This window comes from Benincasa hispida, chromosome 1 (assembly GCF_027475165.1).
Source record: "Benincasa hispida cultivar pf3 chromosome 1, pf3_genome.v1.1, whole genome shotgun sequence".
NCBI classification, from domain to species: Eukaryota; Viridiplantae; Streptophyta; class Magnoliopsida; order Cucurbitales; family Cucurbitaceae; genus Benincasa; species Benincasa hispida.
Window position 1 is genome coordinate 38,128,105 of NC_143478.1, and position 18,408 is coordinate 38,146,512.

Below are 18,408 nucleotides of genomic sequence, written 5' to 3' on the forward strand. Positions count from 1 at the left end.
ATATGGGCAAAATTTATACAAGATTTACAATGGATTGAAAATGTTAAAATCTGTCGCATGGTGGGATTTATGAGAATAATATTTTACCATCGAATTCAATATTATATGAATTAAAAAAAATTATTAAGAAAATATAATTAAAATATAATTTAATTATGACATGAACTGTCAATATAATTACAAGACCTTAATTACCCGTACAAAAGTAGATGATTTGATTCTCACTCTTACTATTGTTTTACTTTAAAAAAAAGGGAAATAAACTGCAAATACAATTTAATACAAAAGAAAAAAATGGTAACGTTTTTATTTCATTCATGTACTTATACCATTATTTTAAAATACATTTAATTATTCAAGCGATTGGTGTAATAATATTAACATATAAATTACAGATGCTAACGTGTTTTCTTAATTCAACAACATGCAAAATGAGACGACATAAACACAGGTCAATTGCCACAAAATTTATACTATCAATCCTCTTATTAGAGGTTGGATTTTTCTACTGTTAAAAATAGTACAATATAAAAGATTTAAACTTCTAACTTTTTAATGAATCGTATATATTTTATATCAATTGAATTGTGTTATGTCAGACAATCTATATGCTTTCTAATTGTGTTAAAAAATATTGCCATTATTAAAAGTAAACTCAAATAATATGTCGAAAAGAGAAACAATTCTGACAATTATTTGAGTGATATTAAATTAAAAATTTGGCTCAAAATGTGACAGTTAAATCAAATGTCTAAACTCTAGGAATGAATTATCAAATAATAATGGTGTGGTTTATTTTGTACAAAATAGAAAAGTTTCAAATCCCAACCATATAACAAACTATTACAATATGCCAAAAAAGAAATTAGCTCACTTGACATTATAAATATGTTTAGTGATCACAAAAAAAAAAAAAAAAAATGTTACAATATAATATTTGTCATGCATAAATCAGTGATTAAAATTGATGGACTAAATCTGAGACTTTAAACAATTAGATGATCATCTAGAGTGGAAACTGAACCTGAAACGTCACCATACTATTCTATCATTCCACATCTCAATTAGTCTCAAATTTTTAATGAATTTATATTTTATAGTAGTTTTAAAATATTTATAAAAGATTAATGGTGAATGTTAAAACAATATGGACATATCAAAAGAGATTTAAAAATAACAAGAATAATAATTTAGCCAAAATAACATCCATACATAAATAGTAGATTTTCAAAAGTAGAAAAATAAGGAAAAATATTTATACAAATAGTAAAATTTAATTATAGTTGTGATTATAAGGGATAAAAATTGATACAAATCTATCATTGATGAACGATAGAAGTCTATCCGTGTTTATCTATGATATAAATGGATAAAAATATATCATAGATATAGAAATTGATAAAGTAAAAGGAAAAAGGAGAAAAAAAAAGAAAAAATAGAAAAAAAAAGAAAAAAAGAAAAAAAGAAAAAAAGAAAAGAAAAAAGAAAAAAAAGGAAAAGAAAAAGAATAAAAAGGAAAGCTGTGTGGAAAATTTGAGTTCCATGAGTAATAACTTAAGAAACCCACAATCTGATTTTTTTGTCGAAGATAAAAATCGAAACTTTCTCTCTCCAGAAGCTCCTTTTCTTCGTCTTCAGGTCAGGTACACACCGCACTCTTCATCTCCCTCTCTCTATCTGACCCCTGCTTTTCCTCATTTTTCTTCAATTCGTTTATCCAACGGATCTTCTGCAACTTTAAGATTACGTTCAGATCTCTTACGAACTCTGTTTTCTGTTCTTCAGGATCTTAGTGAAGCTGAGGTTGCTCTTACGCTGAGGTCCTTTTGCATCATTACGAGGTACATTTTTATTGGGTTTTTTGTGCTAATCGTGTAGTTCAATGGAAATTATCGCTTGATTCTGGTTGGGTATCACTTTTTCTGGTTATTGTTGTGTTCAATTTGATGCTCGAGTTGTCTGTATTTTGGAAATCATCGGATAGGTTAACCTATGAACTCGGTTTCATTTGTTCTGTCGTTTTCTTTTCCCTCCACGAAGCTGCTTTCATGGGGCTTTGGGAATGCTGTTAGTCTTGGTTTTGTGTATTTGAAAATCTTGCTGGAGATTTCGAGATACTGTCCAACGAAATATCTTCTAATTCTACCCTATTCTTTCAATTTTGATATGTCTAGTAAACAGTTTAATTGGTGCAGATCAAAATGTTTAGCTGCAATAAACTGACAATAGTTTGATGGACAGTCAATTGTAGTTTTTTTCTCCAAGTCCCAAGTTTGAAAATTTTGTTCTGTTTCTTGGCTGTCATACGAGTGGATCAACAATTTGAAAGCTATATTTCATTGAAGTGGCTGATTTGGGTTTCAGATTATTAAATAGGAATCATGAGAATAGGTAGATGTAATTCACCAAGCCTTAAGCATAAACTGTTAGGAAGATTCTGGCCAAATGGCTCAGGCAGTTGCTAATACACAAGAAGAAGCCAACCTCTCAGCGCAATGTATCCATTTTCAGCACAGTGTATTTAGTTTTCGTTGCCTGCTTACCTATTTTGCATAGTAATGCAATGTGCAATTTCCCCCATTATGTGCTCTACATGGTGTGGTGTTTAAACCCTAAAGAATGTTTGGCTCATGGTTTAATAATTTCGGTTTCTGAAATTTGGGGTTGGGAAGGCTGTGAGTGTATGCGATTTGTGTTTGGATTGTGCATATTGCATATGAACGAATAATGAGAAATTTGAGTCTGTATTACCTATATGTAGTTTAGTTTTTGAGGGTTTGTAAAAGTTAGAATGTAGTATAAAATGCGAGTTTCACTAGTTTGCATTTATGTAATCTGCAGGATTTAACAAATCCATAATCTTATATATGCAAGTCCATGTACTTGGGTACTTATGTAGCAAATCCACGTACCAGTTTAATTCAATTGTTCAGGGTAGTTCTGGTTCGGTGACTGTGACTTTGAATTTCAATATTTGTTGGATTAATTGTTTTCTTGAAATTTGTACTAAACTTCCTAGCAAAGGAAAGAAAAGGGAAAAGAATAACTTCTAGTTTGGCACTTTCTGATGTTCCATCTTTTCTTCTGGTGCATTATATTTAGTCAACCCTCTTAAGAACATTTGATTCTGAAGGAAAATAATAACTTGGCTTGTCTAAATGTGTCAAAAACAGTGCTCGCTTAATCTGAATTGTTGGAGCAAAGGAAAATCTAAATGGAAGACTTAAACAGGAACGTTTCTCAGGCTTCTCCTAATCAGCAAACTCGAAGTTCTCCAGATGGTCCAGTGGCCATCCTGTGGGATATTGAGAATTGCCCGGTTCCCAGTGATGTCCGCCCTGAGGATGTAGCTGGTAATATAAGAATGGCTTTGCGTGTGCACCCTGTAATAAAAGGAGCAGTAATGATGTTTTCTGCATATGGAGATTTCAATGCCTTTCCTAGACGACTGAGAGAAGGGTGTCAGAGAACGGGAGTAAAACTAATTGACGTGCCAAATGGTCGGAAGGATGCTGCCGACAAGGCTATATTGGTCGATATGTTTCTCTTTGCCCTTGATAACCCTCCTCCATCATCCATAATGCTCATATCTGGAGATGTCGATTTTGCTCCAGCACTTCACATTTTAGGTCAACGAGGTTATAATGTGATACTTGTCATCCCTTCTGGTGTGGGTGTTTCATCTGCCCTCTGCAATGCGGGAAAGTACGTTTGGGACTGGCCCACCGTGGCTCGTGGTGAAGGCTTTGCACTTGCCCCCAAAGCGTTGACTTCCCGTGGTGGAGCAGCCGAAATTTCTGGATATCTCAAGGGATGCCATATTAATGACGATCTGGATGGCCAAAATGAAGAGGAAGCTATTGTCTATAGAGGGGTGTCTCAGAGCTATTACAACGTGAGGGATTTTTCAGTAGTATCTCATTCTCTATCTGAATACAATAGTAATTTGACAGTTCCTAGCGTACCTCCAACTTTGAGGTCACAGAGTCTCCCATGTGGTTTGAACGAGGTTCCAACGGGTGTTGTTTCATCTGGAGACCAGAATGAGTCTGCTTGGTGGCCGCAGACAGGAGACTTAAATGTTCTGAAGGGACAGTTGGTTAAGTTGCTAGAACTTTCTGGAGGATGCTTACCCGTCACGAAGGTTCGTGCTGAGTACCAGAGAGTCTTCGGAAGGCCACTGTACACATCCGAACCCGGACTCAAGCTTGTGAATCTTTTTAAGAAGATGGGAGATGCCCTTGTTGTGGAGGGCAAAGGCAACAAGAAATCTGTCTACATTCGAAACTCGAGATCATGCCCAAGTGCCCCACCTTTGATATTATCAAGGAAAGAAAATAAGAAAGGTAAGGGTACTTTGGAGGAGACTGCCGATGTTACTCCAGGCATGGGCTCATCAGAAGAATACTCAGATGAAGAAAGAGTGGTTCTCGAAGAACACGATGAGAAGAAAGGTGTAGGAAAAACGGATCAGACATCAGCAGGTCAATGCAGAAACAACGAAGAACGCTGTATCGAGCAGTTCAAACATGAGCTACAGGAGATTCTAGTTAGCTATTCATGTAGAATCTTCTTAGGATGTTTTGAGGCAATATACCTACAGCGATACAAGAAAGGCTTGGACTTCCAGAGCCTCGGTGTTCGTGGATTGGAGGAGTTGTTTGACAAAGTAAACGACGTTGTGGTCTTGCATGAAGATCCAACAAGCAAGCGAAAGTTCCTGGCTGCATTGGGTGGCTAAAATGGTGATGATGATCAGATATAGCTGCCTTTGTAACCATTCTGTATCATTAACTTGTCAAATATCCCCAAAATAAATAAGAAAAAGGAAAAAGGAAAAAGAAGCCAAGTTTGTTGTGGATGCTGCCTGCCGCTTAGTTTTAGAAAGTAGAGTATGGCAGTGGCTGGTTGCTGTTTTTTCTTCCTCCAGCATGTTCTTTGTCCTCTTTTTTCTTTTAACATATGGAACCTGTCACTGTAAGTCCCTTTACCTCATGATCTTCTTTTGGAGATCTCTGTCTCTGTAAATTACTTTTCACTCAGGTTTTAAGATCAATATATGTTCCTTCTTTTAACTCAACTCGTATAGTACTTATACGTATCAACCTTGAAGTTAAAAGATCGATTCTCCATTCAATCTTTAAAAAAAACCTTGTGTTGGGAGTTAATAAGGACGAAATATTTTGAAGTAGGAAAGAAATTATAGAATTTGATGGATACCTATGTATACATTAAACTCCAATTAAATTGTAAATTTAGTTTATTCAAAGAAAATTAGAATTTAGTTCCTATAATATATAATTAATATATAGTTTATTTTTTATAATTTGATATAATCTTCATAAATAATTCTTATACTAGGAATTATTTTTGATGATTTTATCAAACTATAGGAATTATTTATGAGATTTTATCAAACCATAAAGACTATTTATGAGATTTAACACTTTTACTCCAGTTAACTTTGGTTCATTGTTCATCTTGGTTGATTTCATTTTAGTGGATTTTGTACCAAAAAGCAAAACAAAAGTTGGTTTGTAGTATTATCTCTTTAAAAAGTTCTCTTATTTCATCCAATTGAAACTTTAAACTTCGATAAATTAAAAGATCATCCATAAACCAAACTAATAAATATCTCAAAAGTCATCAAATAATCAGCCTAAAAAAGGTCAACAAATAAAACAAAGCATTTCACTATTTCAACCAAAAATTAATTAATACAGCCTACATGATTCAAAATTCAATGATCTAATATCAAAATGATTATAGCTTAGCTAAAATTGACACGTATTACTTCCTTTAAAATCGAATGTTCAATTCTTCCTACTTCCATTTGTTGTACTAAAAAATTTAACCATGAACCAAACGAAAAAATACATCTTAGAAGGTTCTTTTCTTCTTTTAAATAACTATTAAAGACCAACTAACAACAAGAAAGGTCCTCACAAAGAATAGAGGACATCCAGCTAGAGTAATCAGCTTATCAACAAGCATGTACCTAATCTCAGCAGAAGGAAAAACTCGGAGAACAAAAATACCACCAACAATTCGTGTAGGAGAATGGACAGCAAGATTACATGATCAATTACAAAAACAAAAAAAGATGACACCAAGAGTTTAACGAGCACAAGAGTGAGATCTATCAAGTTCTTTGTTTCAGTCACCTCTCAATTAGAAAAGGAAAGATTAGTCAATTTGGATAGTTTGATTGACAACCCTTCCAAAGCCTTGATACATAGAAGGAGTTGTTTAGTAATAAAGCCAAAATCTCATTTTTGAAGAAACTAAAATTGAATTCCCCCACTTAAATCCATAGATTTTTTTTTTTTCCTTGAGATGAATCATTACAAAGACATTATAAAATTGAACAAATAATATTCAAAGGAAGGCAACAAGTAGGGTAGGATTTTGCGATTTTGGGCCGTACCCCTCGACAAGGACCAAAGCTCAAATATTGAAAACCAAAAACGAACAAATATAAAAATTATAAATATATGGTTATTTTTTAAAAAAATAAAAAAATAATTAATAAAGGGGGAAAAAAGAAGTAAACGGTGGGCATAGAAGATTAATAGAGAGCACAGCAGAGAGGGTCGGCCACATGTTTTAGGTTTGGAGAGGCCGCATGTTAGGCGGCGGGCGGTTTGATGAGAGGATGCGGCAACGTGAGGCCGCGACCCTTCATCGCTTGGAAAGGTTATTGCTTTTCCCTTCTATCATTTTAATCATACTTATCTATCCACTTGTCACCCACATTATTAGAATTTCCACAAACCCCAATCTTTCTTTTAAATATGTATTTCATCTTTTACGCACAAAATTCAAAATTCAAAATTTTGTAAATACATTTTTGTAGTCTAGCTCATAAATTATTTATCAATAAAAAACGTAAGAAAATTATAACCAAAAAAAAAAAAAAATTAAGCTTGATTTGATAATTATTTTATTTTTTATTTTTAAAATTATATTTGTTTTCTCATAATTTTTTAAAATGATTTTCATCTTCGTTAAGTTAATAAATGAATTTTTAATCAAAATCTAAAAATAATAACAAGTTTCTAATTTTTTTTTTTTTTTTTTTTAAGTTTTCAAAACTTGACTTGGATTTTAAAAATACTCTTAAAATGTAGACTACAAAACAAAGAAATCAATAAGTCCAACTAATATTTATAGGCTTAATTTTAAAAAAAATCATATTATCATCAAACAAGCCTTGATAATTGATTTGAGTGTCATTTCAATTAATTAAAATATTATTTACTTTTTTAAAGGTTAAAAATTCAAACGTATAAAAGAAAAAAAAATACTTTCCTATTGGTTGAGTCATAAGATTTTGTTCGATGATGTGATATTAAATTTGCCTTCACATATTAGTTTAAATTTTTGGGTCAATCCATAATTGAAGATGGTATTAGAACAATCAGTCTAGGAGGTCATGTGTTTAAATTCCTACAATATTATTTCTTCTACCAATTAATATTGATTTTCACTTGTTGAGTTTTCTTCATATTTGTAGCGAGAAAGAATATTAGATGATATATATTAAATCTACCTTCACCCATTAACTTAAGTTTTTCAATCAAATTTTATTTAATTTCTCTTAGAATGAAAAAATATCTCACCATCTTGTCTCCTTCTTTTCTTTACATTCTTCTCTCCTATTTGTAGAAATGGATAGTAAGAATTTCCTATAATGTAGTTAGTGTAGAAGAATCCTCTCATTACTAATACTTTCATCACTTAAATCTCTAAATCGATTTGTTACCTAATCGATTTACCTAAGAAAACAAAACTAATGCTTATAAGAAACTTCTTTTTAGGATATTGGCATAAATTTGAATATTTGATTTTATAAGAAAAATTAATTAAGTTGGGTTCTTACAAAGACTTAACTAGGAAGGAAACAGAAATGAAGACATTATACCTACAAGATGAGAATGAAATTAAATATTGTGAGCAATGAGTTATTTAATGAGTTAGTAATATAAAATTTCTATGGACATATGTATGAGCCCCACCCCATAGTTTAATTGTTTTGAGCAATATGAGGCCAAATTTCATTGAAAAAGAACCAATAATATATTTCAATTTGTGATGTATTGGTGTCAACTACATGAGGCAAGGACAGAGATGGTACTTTCTAATAACAAAAATCTTCTAATATATTTTACAACATCAAATGATGTATTATAATATTAAAATTTTATGTATATTAAAAAAATGTTATACTCAACTTATGAATTATAGGGTAGTTTTATTTTTCAGCACACAGGTCATTTATATTTTAATTGGGCCTAAATTATAGAAAATGTTCCTAATTTTAATTTTTGTATGTTGGGAAGGAAAATACCATTAAACTTTTAAAAGTTTGAATATTATATCTTTAAACTAAAAAAAAAAAACAAAAATACCCTATATTATTAGTTTTGAATGGAAACTTGCTAATGTTTTGTTTAAAAAACACCTTTGAACTTTAAAAAAAGATTCAGTAATACTCTTAAAACTTTAGAAAAGCTTAAAAATTTCCCTCATAATTAGTTAATGGACGGAAACTATTAATATCTTGTTTAAAAAATATCTTTAAACTTTCAAAAATTGCATTAATACTCTTAACCTTCTATATGTATATATATTTTTAAATGTTCCTACTGTTAGTCAACTTTAATTTTCTTTGAAGGTACCTTAGGTTGGACAAAAATCAATTTTAAAACAACTTATATAGATACCTTCATTTTTTTCTTCATGTATTTACTCTCATTTTTCTCCAATTTGTCTAATAATTTTCAAACAAATCTTCTTAGGAACCAAACATAAACCAAAATTACAAGTTAAAAGCATAAAATTTACAAAATTTCAAAATCAAATTCTTCTCTTAAAACTCAGCAAAACAACAAATAATCAAATACCAAAAGGATCGACAAAGTAATACCATCTTCGATCACTTTCATCATCTTAACTAATCACAATAAATAGAGTAATTTGAATTGCAAAAAGGATCAACAAAGTCTTCATCACGACAAATTTGATAATGCACATGTTTTTTTTCCTTTTTCCTCCTACTAGTGGTCCAAAATAATTGTAGTCTAAATATCAATATAATGTGTTTCTAATTCTCAACACGTCTCACTTTTGTATATTAAACTTAAGTGACGTATTAATACATAGTCAACCACTAACATACAATCTTTTAAAAAGATTTAAATCCTAAGGTCCCGTGATGGTTTATTATTCTTTTTCTTCTTGCTATAGTCTATATACCTTAATTGAAGAAATGACAAAGGTCGATGAGTTAACATGAAGCAACAAAATCAGTGACAATAAGAAGTGTTAGAGGTTTACGTTTATACTAATATTAAATCACTTTGATTATTTATTTATTTATTTTAAATTTGACATTTTTAAACTTTTGAAAGTTCAAGAATATTTTTTAAATAAAATATTAACGATTTTCATTTAAAACTAATAAGGATATTTTTGAAGTGCTTTTTAAGGTAAGCTCAAAGATATTTTTGATAAAATACAAAGTTTATGGATATCTTTTTATAATTCGGTCTTCAATTTAACTAAACTAATAATGTGTTAAATTAAAGTTCTCATCTTAATTTTAGACTCTTACTTTCAATTTTGGTTAATTTTGAATATGTACTTTTTTGAAATGTTTATTATGATTTCTATTTTTGACTTTTGTCTATTTTCGTTAACGTACGTTTGAAACATCTATTTTCACAATAACTTGTCTTTTTGTTCCCCCCCCTCATTTTGCAATCATAAATGTAGCATAATATTACACTACAATTTTGTTAGTTTGAAATATTGTCATAAATTTAAATTAAATGGTATTTATTGTATGTAAGACTTATATATGTAGAAGTTTGAAATGAAGGACGAAATAATGGCAATTGTTTAAAAGTACAAAATATTAACATAGACATTTTAAAAGTAAAAAAAAAAAAAAAAAAAAAAATACAATACACACAAAAAAAGTACAAAATATTAACATAAACACTTTTTAAAAACCGCACGGGTTGGGTTGGGTTGATCGATTTTTTCGGATCATCGGATTTTTTGAACACTCCTAATACACAATAGTTGAAAGTCAAAATAAATGAAAGCCGAAGAACATAGACAAAAGTGATCACCTTTTTAAGGCACATTGCTCAAAACAAACATTTCAAAAGTGTTAGGGAAAAAACTTCTCAATGCTATCCTAGAAAAATAACAAAATAATTGAGAAATTAGAAGAAAATAACAAAACTCCAAACTCCAAACTCGGAGAAAAAAACTCCAAACTCGGAGAAAAAAACTAAAGCTGTGAAAATTTGTGAGCACTCTCTCACATCTTTTGTACTCTTCACACCCTTTAATTTCACTCTCAAACAAGAAAAACAAAAGAGAATTTAACTAGAGTTAGCATACTCAAGTTTAAAGGCTTCTAACTGGGACAACTTGAAACCAAAGTCGTAGACTCCTTTTATATTGCTTGGAGCCTCTTGCTTCTTTGAACCTTTCCGATGCGGTAAACACACTTTTCTAATACTTTGCCAAAACCCAAAAATTCTACTAAAGATATTTGAAGAATCCTCAGTTTTTGTTGCATCCATTGTCTTTATCGACAATAATAATTCTCAATTAGAGAACTATAATCTACTTCCAGATATTTTTTTTGTCACATGTTGGTAAACCCTGCTGAAATCTGTTGTGCAACTTTCACCTACTTGACTCACGCGGAAGTTCTTCAGCCATCAACATAACTTCCACCACACACACCTTGCATAACTGTCAAGTCAATGTCATTGTGCAAATTTGTGGAACCACTGACATCACATCCTCTATCATGGTAAAACAGACATATCATAAGGATGAATTTCGTCTTCTCCAGTGAAAAGTTATTGTATCTCCTAACGAGAAATACACTGCCAATATCTAATTTAGAGTCCTTTGACGGATCTACTATGTTTTTCATGTGCCTAAACTATTCGAACAACCTATCTTTTGTTTGAAGACTTTTTTCTTTGAACCTTTGTTGAAATCACCATTGGACTCCATTAGACCACGATCATCGCTTAACTCTTTAAGAATACCATTGGTTGACCTTCCCTCAAAGCACTTATGTAACCCAGATTGTAACAACACATCTTTGTGTTATAAAATCTACAAATAATAATAAAAAAAAGAAAACGTAAAGTAATAGAGAATCAAAACATAGATTTATATGGTTCACTAACCGTGGATTAACTACATTCACAGATAGATGAGAGAGAACAATTTTATTAGAGAGAAAATTCAGAATTCAAATCAGATGCGACTCTAGGGTTAGAGAGTTTATATAACACACTTCTCTAAACCCTAGAGTCAAAATAATAAATAATATAAATATGACAAATACGAATTCACCTTAGGTGCAAGATATCAGATTCAAGACATTCCAACACTTTGACTTGCACTTGTCACTGGTCAAAATTGATCATTCCGTCAGATTTCTTCACATCCAACTTTACTAACTCATAAGGCTTGGCACATCTGGCTCATTCCTAACAAATCTACAAATAGTGAACACACCACACAATAGTGTAACACGTTTCAAGAATTCTTTTCCGAAAACTTAGACAATGTTGCAACCACATAAAATACAAAAACATTAAGAAACTACGAAACAAAATCTCTGACATCACTTGTTGGGAAAAAATCTCTTGCTACTATTGTAGGAATCCGTGGAAAAATAATTGTGAAATTAAAAAAAAAAAACTAAGAAACATAAGAACTAATGGGGAGAACCCCAAACCGAGATAAAAAACCACAACCCACTAAAAAGAAATTCATTCTCTAAAAGATTGTTACAATCACACAGAATAATTTTCTCCCCGATCCTAATTGCAAGAGCACTCCCTTAACGCTTTTATATTATTCACGACCTTTAATTCAACTATCAAACTAGAGAATACAAAATGAAATTTAATTAGAGTTAACACTCCCAAGCTTAAAGTGTTTCTAACTGGAACAACTTGAAACTAAAACCATATATTCCTTTTACAGTGGTTAGAACTCATCACTTACTTGAACCTTTTAGGACATGCGAGACAATTACTCTTCTAATATTTGTCAAATCCCAATAAAATGTATCATAACTAAGATAGATAAAGATATAAAAACCAAAATGAACCTTTTGAAAATAATATTGATACAAATAAAGACAAATTATAAAAGGCACATATACATTATAAAGCTTAAAGGCACATATACATGATACTTAAAGCTTAACCATGAAAATTCCATATATGATTAAAAATTTTAGTAGCTAAAAGAAGCACCTAAGGAGAATTGAACAATAATTCAGATGCTAAATCATATTCTTGAATATTTTCATTTTAGTGAAGAATAGAATTACAAGTTGAGTTTGACCAAGCTAAAGCTAGCTAGAAACCACCCACTCTCTATAATCCAATCCTTGTGTGGCCACTTCTCAAAGGAGTGGTAGAGAAAAAGGTAAAAGATAACCACCCAAAACCAAAACTTAGGCCAAAATAGAAAAAGAAAAAAGGAAAAAAGGAAAAAAAGACAGAGACAAAAAAAATTGTGGGAACCTATCTTCCTAAGTACCCAAAAAAAAAAAAAAAAAAAACACTTGGCCTTTGAAGGCTTCCAAAGGTCCTCAAATGATAGGGAAAGAGAGTCCATAAAATCTCTCCCACCTCTCTCTCTCTCCCCCTTCAATTTCCACATTCCAAATCTCTCTCCCTTTCTCTCTTCATAAAAGAAAAGAAAAGAAAAAAGAAACTAGAGCACTGTCAACCATGTCCTCCTCTTTCTCAGCTCCCTTTCTCTCTCCTCCGGTAGCTTCCGGCCGCCGTGCGTGGCGGAGGGTGGCGGTGGCACCGGTAACAACAGCTCCGGCTGAGGTGGCGGTGGAGGAGTCAAGGCTAGAGGCTAGGGTGGAGGAGAGAGAAGGGTATTGGGTGGTGAAGGAGAAGTTTAGAGAAGGGATAAATCCACAAGAGAAAGTGAAGATAGAGAAAGAGCCAATGAAGCTTTTCATGGAGAATGGTATTGAAGAGCTTTCTAAGTTGTCAATGGAGGAAATTGATGCTTCTAAGCTTACTAAAGATGATGTTGATGTTAGACTCAAATGGCTTGGCCTTTTCCATAGAAGAAAACATCAATGTGAGTTTCTTTCCACTTATATCCTTTTTCTTTTTCCATTCAAATTACCTCTTAACATTTTCTAGCGTGGAGAATCAAACCTTCAACTTTAGACATGATATTTAGATACATTTTTAAATGTACTCATTTTTTATACATTCCACCCTAAAATCATTTTTAGAAAAAATTTACTCTCTCATGTGACATTTTTTTAGAAAAATAAAATTATTTTTATTTTATTTTTAGTGGGTAAGAAAAAGAAGCGTGAAATTAGCTGTAACACCTTGTTGATATATAAATGCATAGATGAGATAGTGGGTCAATTTTTTAAAATTTTCTTATGATGCTTTGTTTTATAAAATTATTTCATGTTTGAATCTGAAATGGATGGTTTCTAATTAAGAGAATGAATTTCTATATTATTATATTTTGTATGGGTTGAAGATGTTGATAGATTAAAGAAAAGCATGAGGAAGAAGGATCAATAGATTCAATTGAGAGAAAATCATGACTGAAAAGTGCATCAATTAGTTTTATATACAAGTTGATACAAGTAAAATGACAAGCTTACCCTTCTAAATATTTATTACAATTAACAATTAACATGAGCTTCCCAAAAAAAAATGAACATGAGCTAATAAGCGTATTTCCTACATGTGGCTATGTGACTATGTGCTAGTAGTAATAATAATAATAATTAAAAGTTACTATGAATTGTTTAAAGAGTCTACATAAATTTTAAAATAATTACTATCATGTTACTTGTTGTAGAAATTCGATCTCGATCCTTGTAATTTTTGTTACATGCTTTTCTTGCAATTTAATACCTTGAAAAAGTTATTTTTATGTATTATTTATTCATTTGGGTAAAATTCTCTCTAAGATTAATATGCTAATCAAATGTGGGGATTTTTTCAAAACAAAAAGATGGGAGATTTATGATGAGATTAAAGCTGCCAAATGGGGTGACAACAAGCGAACAAACGAGATATTTAGCCAGTGTAATTCGGAAGTACGGCAAAGACGGCTGCGCCGACGTGACGACGCGGCAGAATTGGCAGATACGCGGCGTGGTTCTGGCGGACGTGCCGGAAATTCTGAAGGGACTGGCCGGAGTTGGGCTGACGAGTCTACAGAGTGGAATGGACAACGTAAGAAATCCGGTTGGAAATCCCCTCGCCGGCATAGATCCCGAGGAGATCATTGACACAAGACCTTACAACAATTTGCTCTCGCAATTCATCACTGGAAATTCCCTTGGAAATCCTGCGTTCACCAATTTGTAAGTTGAATTCTCCTTATTCTCTCTAATTTAAACATTATCCCTAAACTTAAAAACCAAGAAGATGAAGAATCAACAAATTTGTATGTAATGATCTGAAGAATTATTGTCTGCGATGTGTACGAACAGGCCAAGAAAGTGGAATGTGTGCGTGATAGGATCACACGATCTATACGAACACCCTCACATAAACGACCTTGCATACATGCCCGCCACAAAGAACGGGCGAATGGGGTTCAATGTGCTGGTGGGTGGGTTCTTCAGCGCCAAGAGGTGCGCTGAGGCGGTGCCACTCGACGCCTGGGTGCCCGAAGAGGACGTCGCCCCTCTCTGCGGTGCCGTCTTGGAGGCCTACAGGGACCTCGGCACCAGAGGCAACCGCCAGAAATGTAGAATGATGTGGCTCATCGATGAACTCGTAAGTCTCATCCTATAGTTAAGTACATCCTTAACATATCAGTATATTGTCCATTTTTAGTTCACAACAACATTTTAGAGTAGTAGATTTAAACCTCATATTTTTCGGTTAAGCGTAGAGTTTTTACTAATTGAACTATAGTTAGATTCACATGATATTGTCCATTTTGAATTTGAAGTATAGTGTTTGAGGTGCTGAGTTGGTTTTATAATTCGTAGTTATTATAGTCGGTGGATTATAATTGTTTGCATTTGGGGTGTAAATTATTTTAGTATGAATAGTTTGAGAAAGAGAGGATGAGTTGAAATAGTAAACACCATAATAAAGAGAGATCTGAAATAGTAATACTGTAGTTAATTGTAAGTTATAATAGTGGTAAACGCTAACTATTATAATTGGAGCCCCAAATAATAGCCCACTCTACTCACTTGAACTTGGAGTCCAAACACCCCCTTAGATTTTGCTGAAAAAGTTAATCTAATTCAAAATGTCGTTGGTCACTTATATACCACGAATCTTTCCTTTTTCTAGCTAATGGAGAATTGTGGTGGTATTGCCATTACTTTCTAATTAGACTTGAATCCTACGAGTGGAAGAGAGTGTCAAAGTATATGCATCAGTGATTAAATATGCTCTGAAGGATTGATTTCAGTTTTTGGATTGTGTGTGTTTGTTTGAGCTATTGGGATTGAAATTGGGACCAAATAAGTTTTAACTTTTTAGATTAAAGGAAAGATTTTTTTTCTTCTTCTTACATTGATGGCTGATTTTGTGTTGGTTTATGTGATGTGATTATAAACAGGGCATAGAAGGATTTAGAGCTGAAGTAGTAAAGAGAATGCCAAGACAAGAGTTGGAGAGAGCCTCATCAGAGGATTTGGTAAAGAAGCAATGGGAAAGAAGGGATTATTTTGGAGTCCATCCACAAAAACAAGAAGGTTTAAGCTTTGTAGGACTTCACATTCCTGTTGGTCGAGTTCAAGCTGATGAAATGGACGAGTTGGCTCGACTAGCCGATGAATATGGGACAGGGGAGCTAAGATTGACGGTAGAACAAAACATAATTATTCCCAACATTCAAAACGCAAAGGTAGAAGCCTTACTCAAAGAGCCTCTATTAGACAAATTTTCACCAGAACCACCAATTCTCATGAAAGGATTGGTAGCTTGCACTGGCAATCAATTCTGTGGACAAGCCATTATAGAGACCAAAGCTAGGGCCTTGAAGGTGACTGAGGAGGTGCAACGGCGAGTCACGGTGACCCGACCAGTGAGAATGCATTGGACTGGTTGCCCAAATACCTGTGGCCAGGTTCAGGTTGCTGATATTGGGTTCATGGGGTGCATGGCAAGGGATGAGAATAAGAAGCCTGTTGAAGGGGTTGATGTTTTCTTGGGTGGGAGAATTGGGAGTGACTCACATTTGGGAGATGTGTACAAAAAGGCTGTCCCTTGTAAGGACTTGGTGCCCTTGGTTGTGGACATTCTTGTACAACATTTTGGGGCTGTCCCAAGGGAAAGAGAGGAAGAAGAAGAGGACTAAGTTGTAGGACCAAGTTTGGAGTCTTTGAACATATTGGAAGATATTTTACAAAGCAATTTGTCAAATGGGTCAATACAACTTTGGTACATTCAAATAGACAGCCATTTTGATGTAACTAATCTTGTAAGATTTGTATTTCAAGGTTTGTAATCATACCACCCATATGTTCATTAACTGATTAATGAAGAAAAGGGCAATAAGATTTGCATTGTGCATTCAATTATCTTTTCATCAATTGGTCTTTCTACTTGTATTTCATTCTATTTTGAATATTGTACTTTGAAAATTAGTATTTATATTTTCAATCAATCTTAAATGTGCTGAACAAAGTTTTTTTATTTTTTATTTTATTATTATTTTAAAAATAGTTTATTAATTTCTGACTAAGAAAAATAAATTTAGATGAAAGACTAATCGAGACTTTTTCTAAAATAATAATCAACTTATCAAAATAATAATAATAAAACAACAACAACATTAAACTAATAAAAGAGACTGTGTTATTATGATTTATTACAAGTTCAAAGATTAAATTTAGACATTTAATAAATAAAAAATGGTATTAAATATGGGAATCAAATACAATGTTCAAATGAGAAATGTAGAATTTGGGGAGTTAAATTGGAGATTATATAAATTTATGCGAGTGTATACACTCTGATTCTCTCTCTTGGATGTGTAACCTTCACTCGAGAGATAAAACTGTGAATGTTTTTTAAATCGAAGGCAATCTTCATGAGCTTTGGGAATTCTAATGGATGGTGAATTGTCTCTAAATCTTCTTAGGAGCTTTAGTTTATAAACCTCCAAAATGAAGGAAGACTCCAACATTTATAGTTTCTATGTGACAATATGCGTTTGGGCTCATATGAAGCTAAACCCAATCAATTAGATTTTGGCTTCGGTTGGTATTTGGGCAATTTTTTTGGGATGATTGAACAAATGTCTAATTTGTAAATAAAAATTTAAAAAATTTCTAAACAAAGTTTCTATCCCAAAAATGTTTTATCGTAAAATAATAAATTAAAATATACGATAATTATTTAGAAATGTTGACAGACGTACCATTCCTAATAATCCAGAGAATTACACAATTTTTAAATAAAAAATCTCTTCCAAAATGTCATAACTATTGTAAATAAAGAATCAACATCTAATCTAATAATTCAAAATAACAAAAAATGGAGGAAATTTTAATTGAAAGTCAAGTAATTAGTTATGTAAAGTCAATAAATTATATATATATAAAATAAATACCGCATAGAAGCGAAAAGCATTCCCTGTAAAAACATCACATCGTATTTGCAAAAATAACGTCTCCGAACAAACATAAGAAAAATCAATATGGAAAAAAAATAATTCATTCAAAAAATACGTCTGTACACTACCTCAACATCATGGTTTAAACCTCAACACTAAATAATTATGAAAAAAAAATGGGAAAATGAATAATAAAAATTATAATGTAAACCCCAATACTTATGATAACTGTTGGGTGAAAATTTATGCTTTTCAATATTACGAGGGAATCGACCTTTCGTTGGAGAATCCCAATTTTGAAAAGGAAGTCTCTCTTTTGTACTCCAACCTTGAGCTACAAGTTTAGGCCCCAAGGGGTACCCATGTCTTGGAGGGAGTGAGGAGATAAACCAATGTGGGTCCGATAGACGTCCCACACGTACGTCGCCGCCGTCCGGGCAAGTGTGTGTGATTATTTTTCTTTAATAAAAATATTATTATTGTTTTGTTATTTATCTCATACTTTTTATTTTTATTTTTTTATTTTTTTAAAAAAATCTCCTTTCGTGCTTGTCTTCCGTCCGCATCTTTCACGCGGGTTTTTCAGCCCGCCTTCTGCGCGCATGTTTAGAGGCTGATCGTGCTTCTTTCTTGCGGCAGTTCAGCTCTGCAGGTCTATAAAAGGTGCGTCCTTCATCAGTTCAGAACATAACAATTCTTACACTTCCTTCCATCGCTCTCATCTGCTTACTTTCTTTCCCAACTTTCGTTTTTCGAGCATCCAGTCAG

The 18,408-nt window shown here is 32.5% G+C and overlaps 2 protein-coding genes across 3 annotated transcripts; both read left to right on the top strand.

Annotated features, from left to right (window-relative positions):
- The first annotated feature begins 1,524 nt into the window (after window positions 1-1,524).
- On the top strand, window positions 1,525-5,080 carry LOC120086981 (uncharacterized). Of its 2 annotated transcripts, none has more exons than XM_039043820.2 (3): window positions 1,525-1,643; window positions 1,786-1,841; window positions 3,174-5,080. In XM_039043820.2, the coding sequence occupies exon 3, from the start codon at window positions 3,215-3,217 to the stop codon at window positions 4,739-4,741; it is 1,527 nt and encodes a 508-aa protein (XP_038899748.2). In that variant the 5' UTR covers window positions 1,525-1,643; window positions 1,786-1,841; window positions 3,174-3,214; the 3' UTR covers window positions 4,742-5,080. The 2 variants fall into 2 exon arrangements, with proteins under 2 accessions (XP_038899748.2, XP_038899755.2); XM_039043827.2 differs by having other exon boundaries at window positions 1,527-1,638.
- Window positions 5,081-12,351: 7,271 nt separating this feature from the next.
- On the top strand, window positions 12,352-16,600 carry NIR1 (nitrite reductase 1). Its single transcript, XM_039040751.2, has 4 exons — window positions 12,352-13,158; window positions 14,065-14,419; window positions 14,549-14,837; window positions 15,640-16,600. The coding sequence occupies exons 1-4, from the start codon at window positions 12,792-12,794 to the stop codon at window positions 16,378-16,380; spliced, it is 1,752 nt and encodes a 583-aa protein (XP_038896679.1). The 5' UTR covers window positions 12,352-12,791; the 3' UTR covers window positions 16,381-16,600.
- The last annotated feature ends 1,808 nt before the right edge of the window (window positions 16,601-18,408 follow it).

Coding starts and splice junctions, on each gene's coding strand:
- NIR1 (XM_039040751.2), top strand. CDS start 12,792: ATGTCCTCCTCTTTCTCAGCTCCCTTTCTCTCTCCTCCGGTAGCTTCC. Junction 14,420..14,548: donor AATCCTGCGTTCACCAATTT/GTAAGTTGAATT, acceptor GTGTACGAACAG/GCCAAGAAAGTGGAATGTGT. Junction 14,838..15,639: donor TGTGGCTCATCGATGAACTC/GTAAGTCTCATC, acceptor GATTATAAACAG/GGCATAGAAGGATTTAGAGC.
- LOC120086981 (XM_039043820.2), top strand. CDS start 3,215: ATGGAAGACTTAAACAGGAACGTTTCTCAGGCTTCTCCTAATCAGCAA.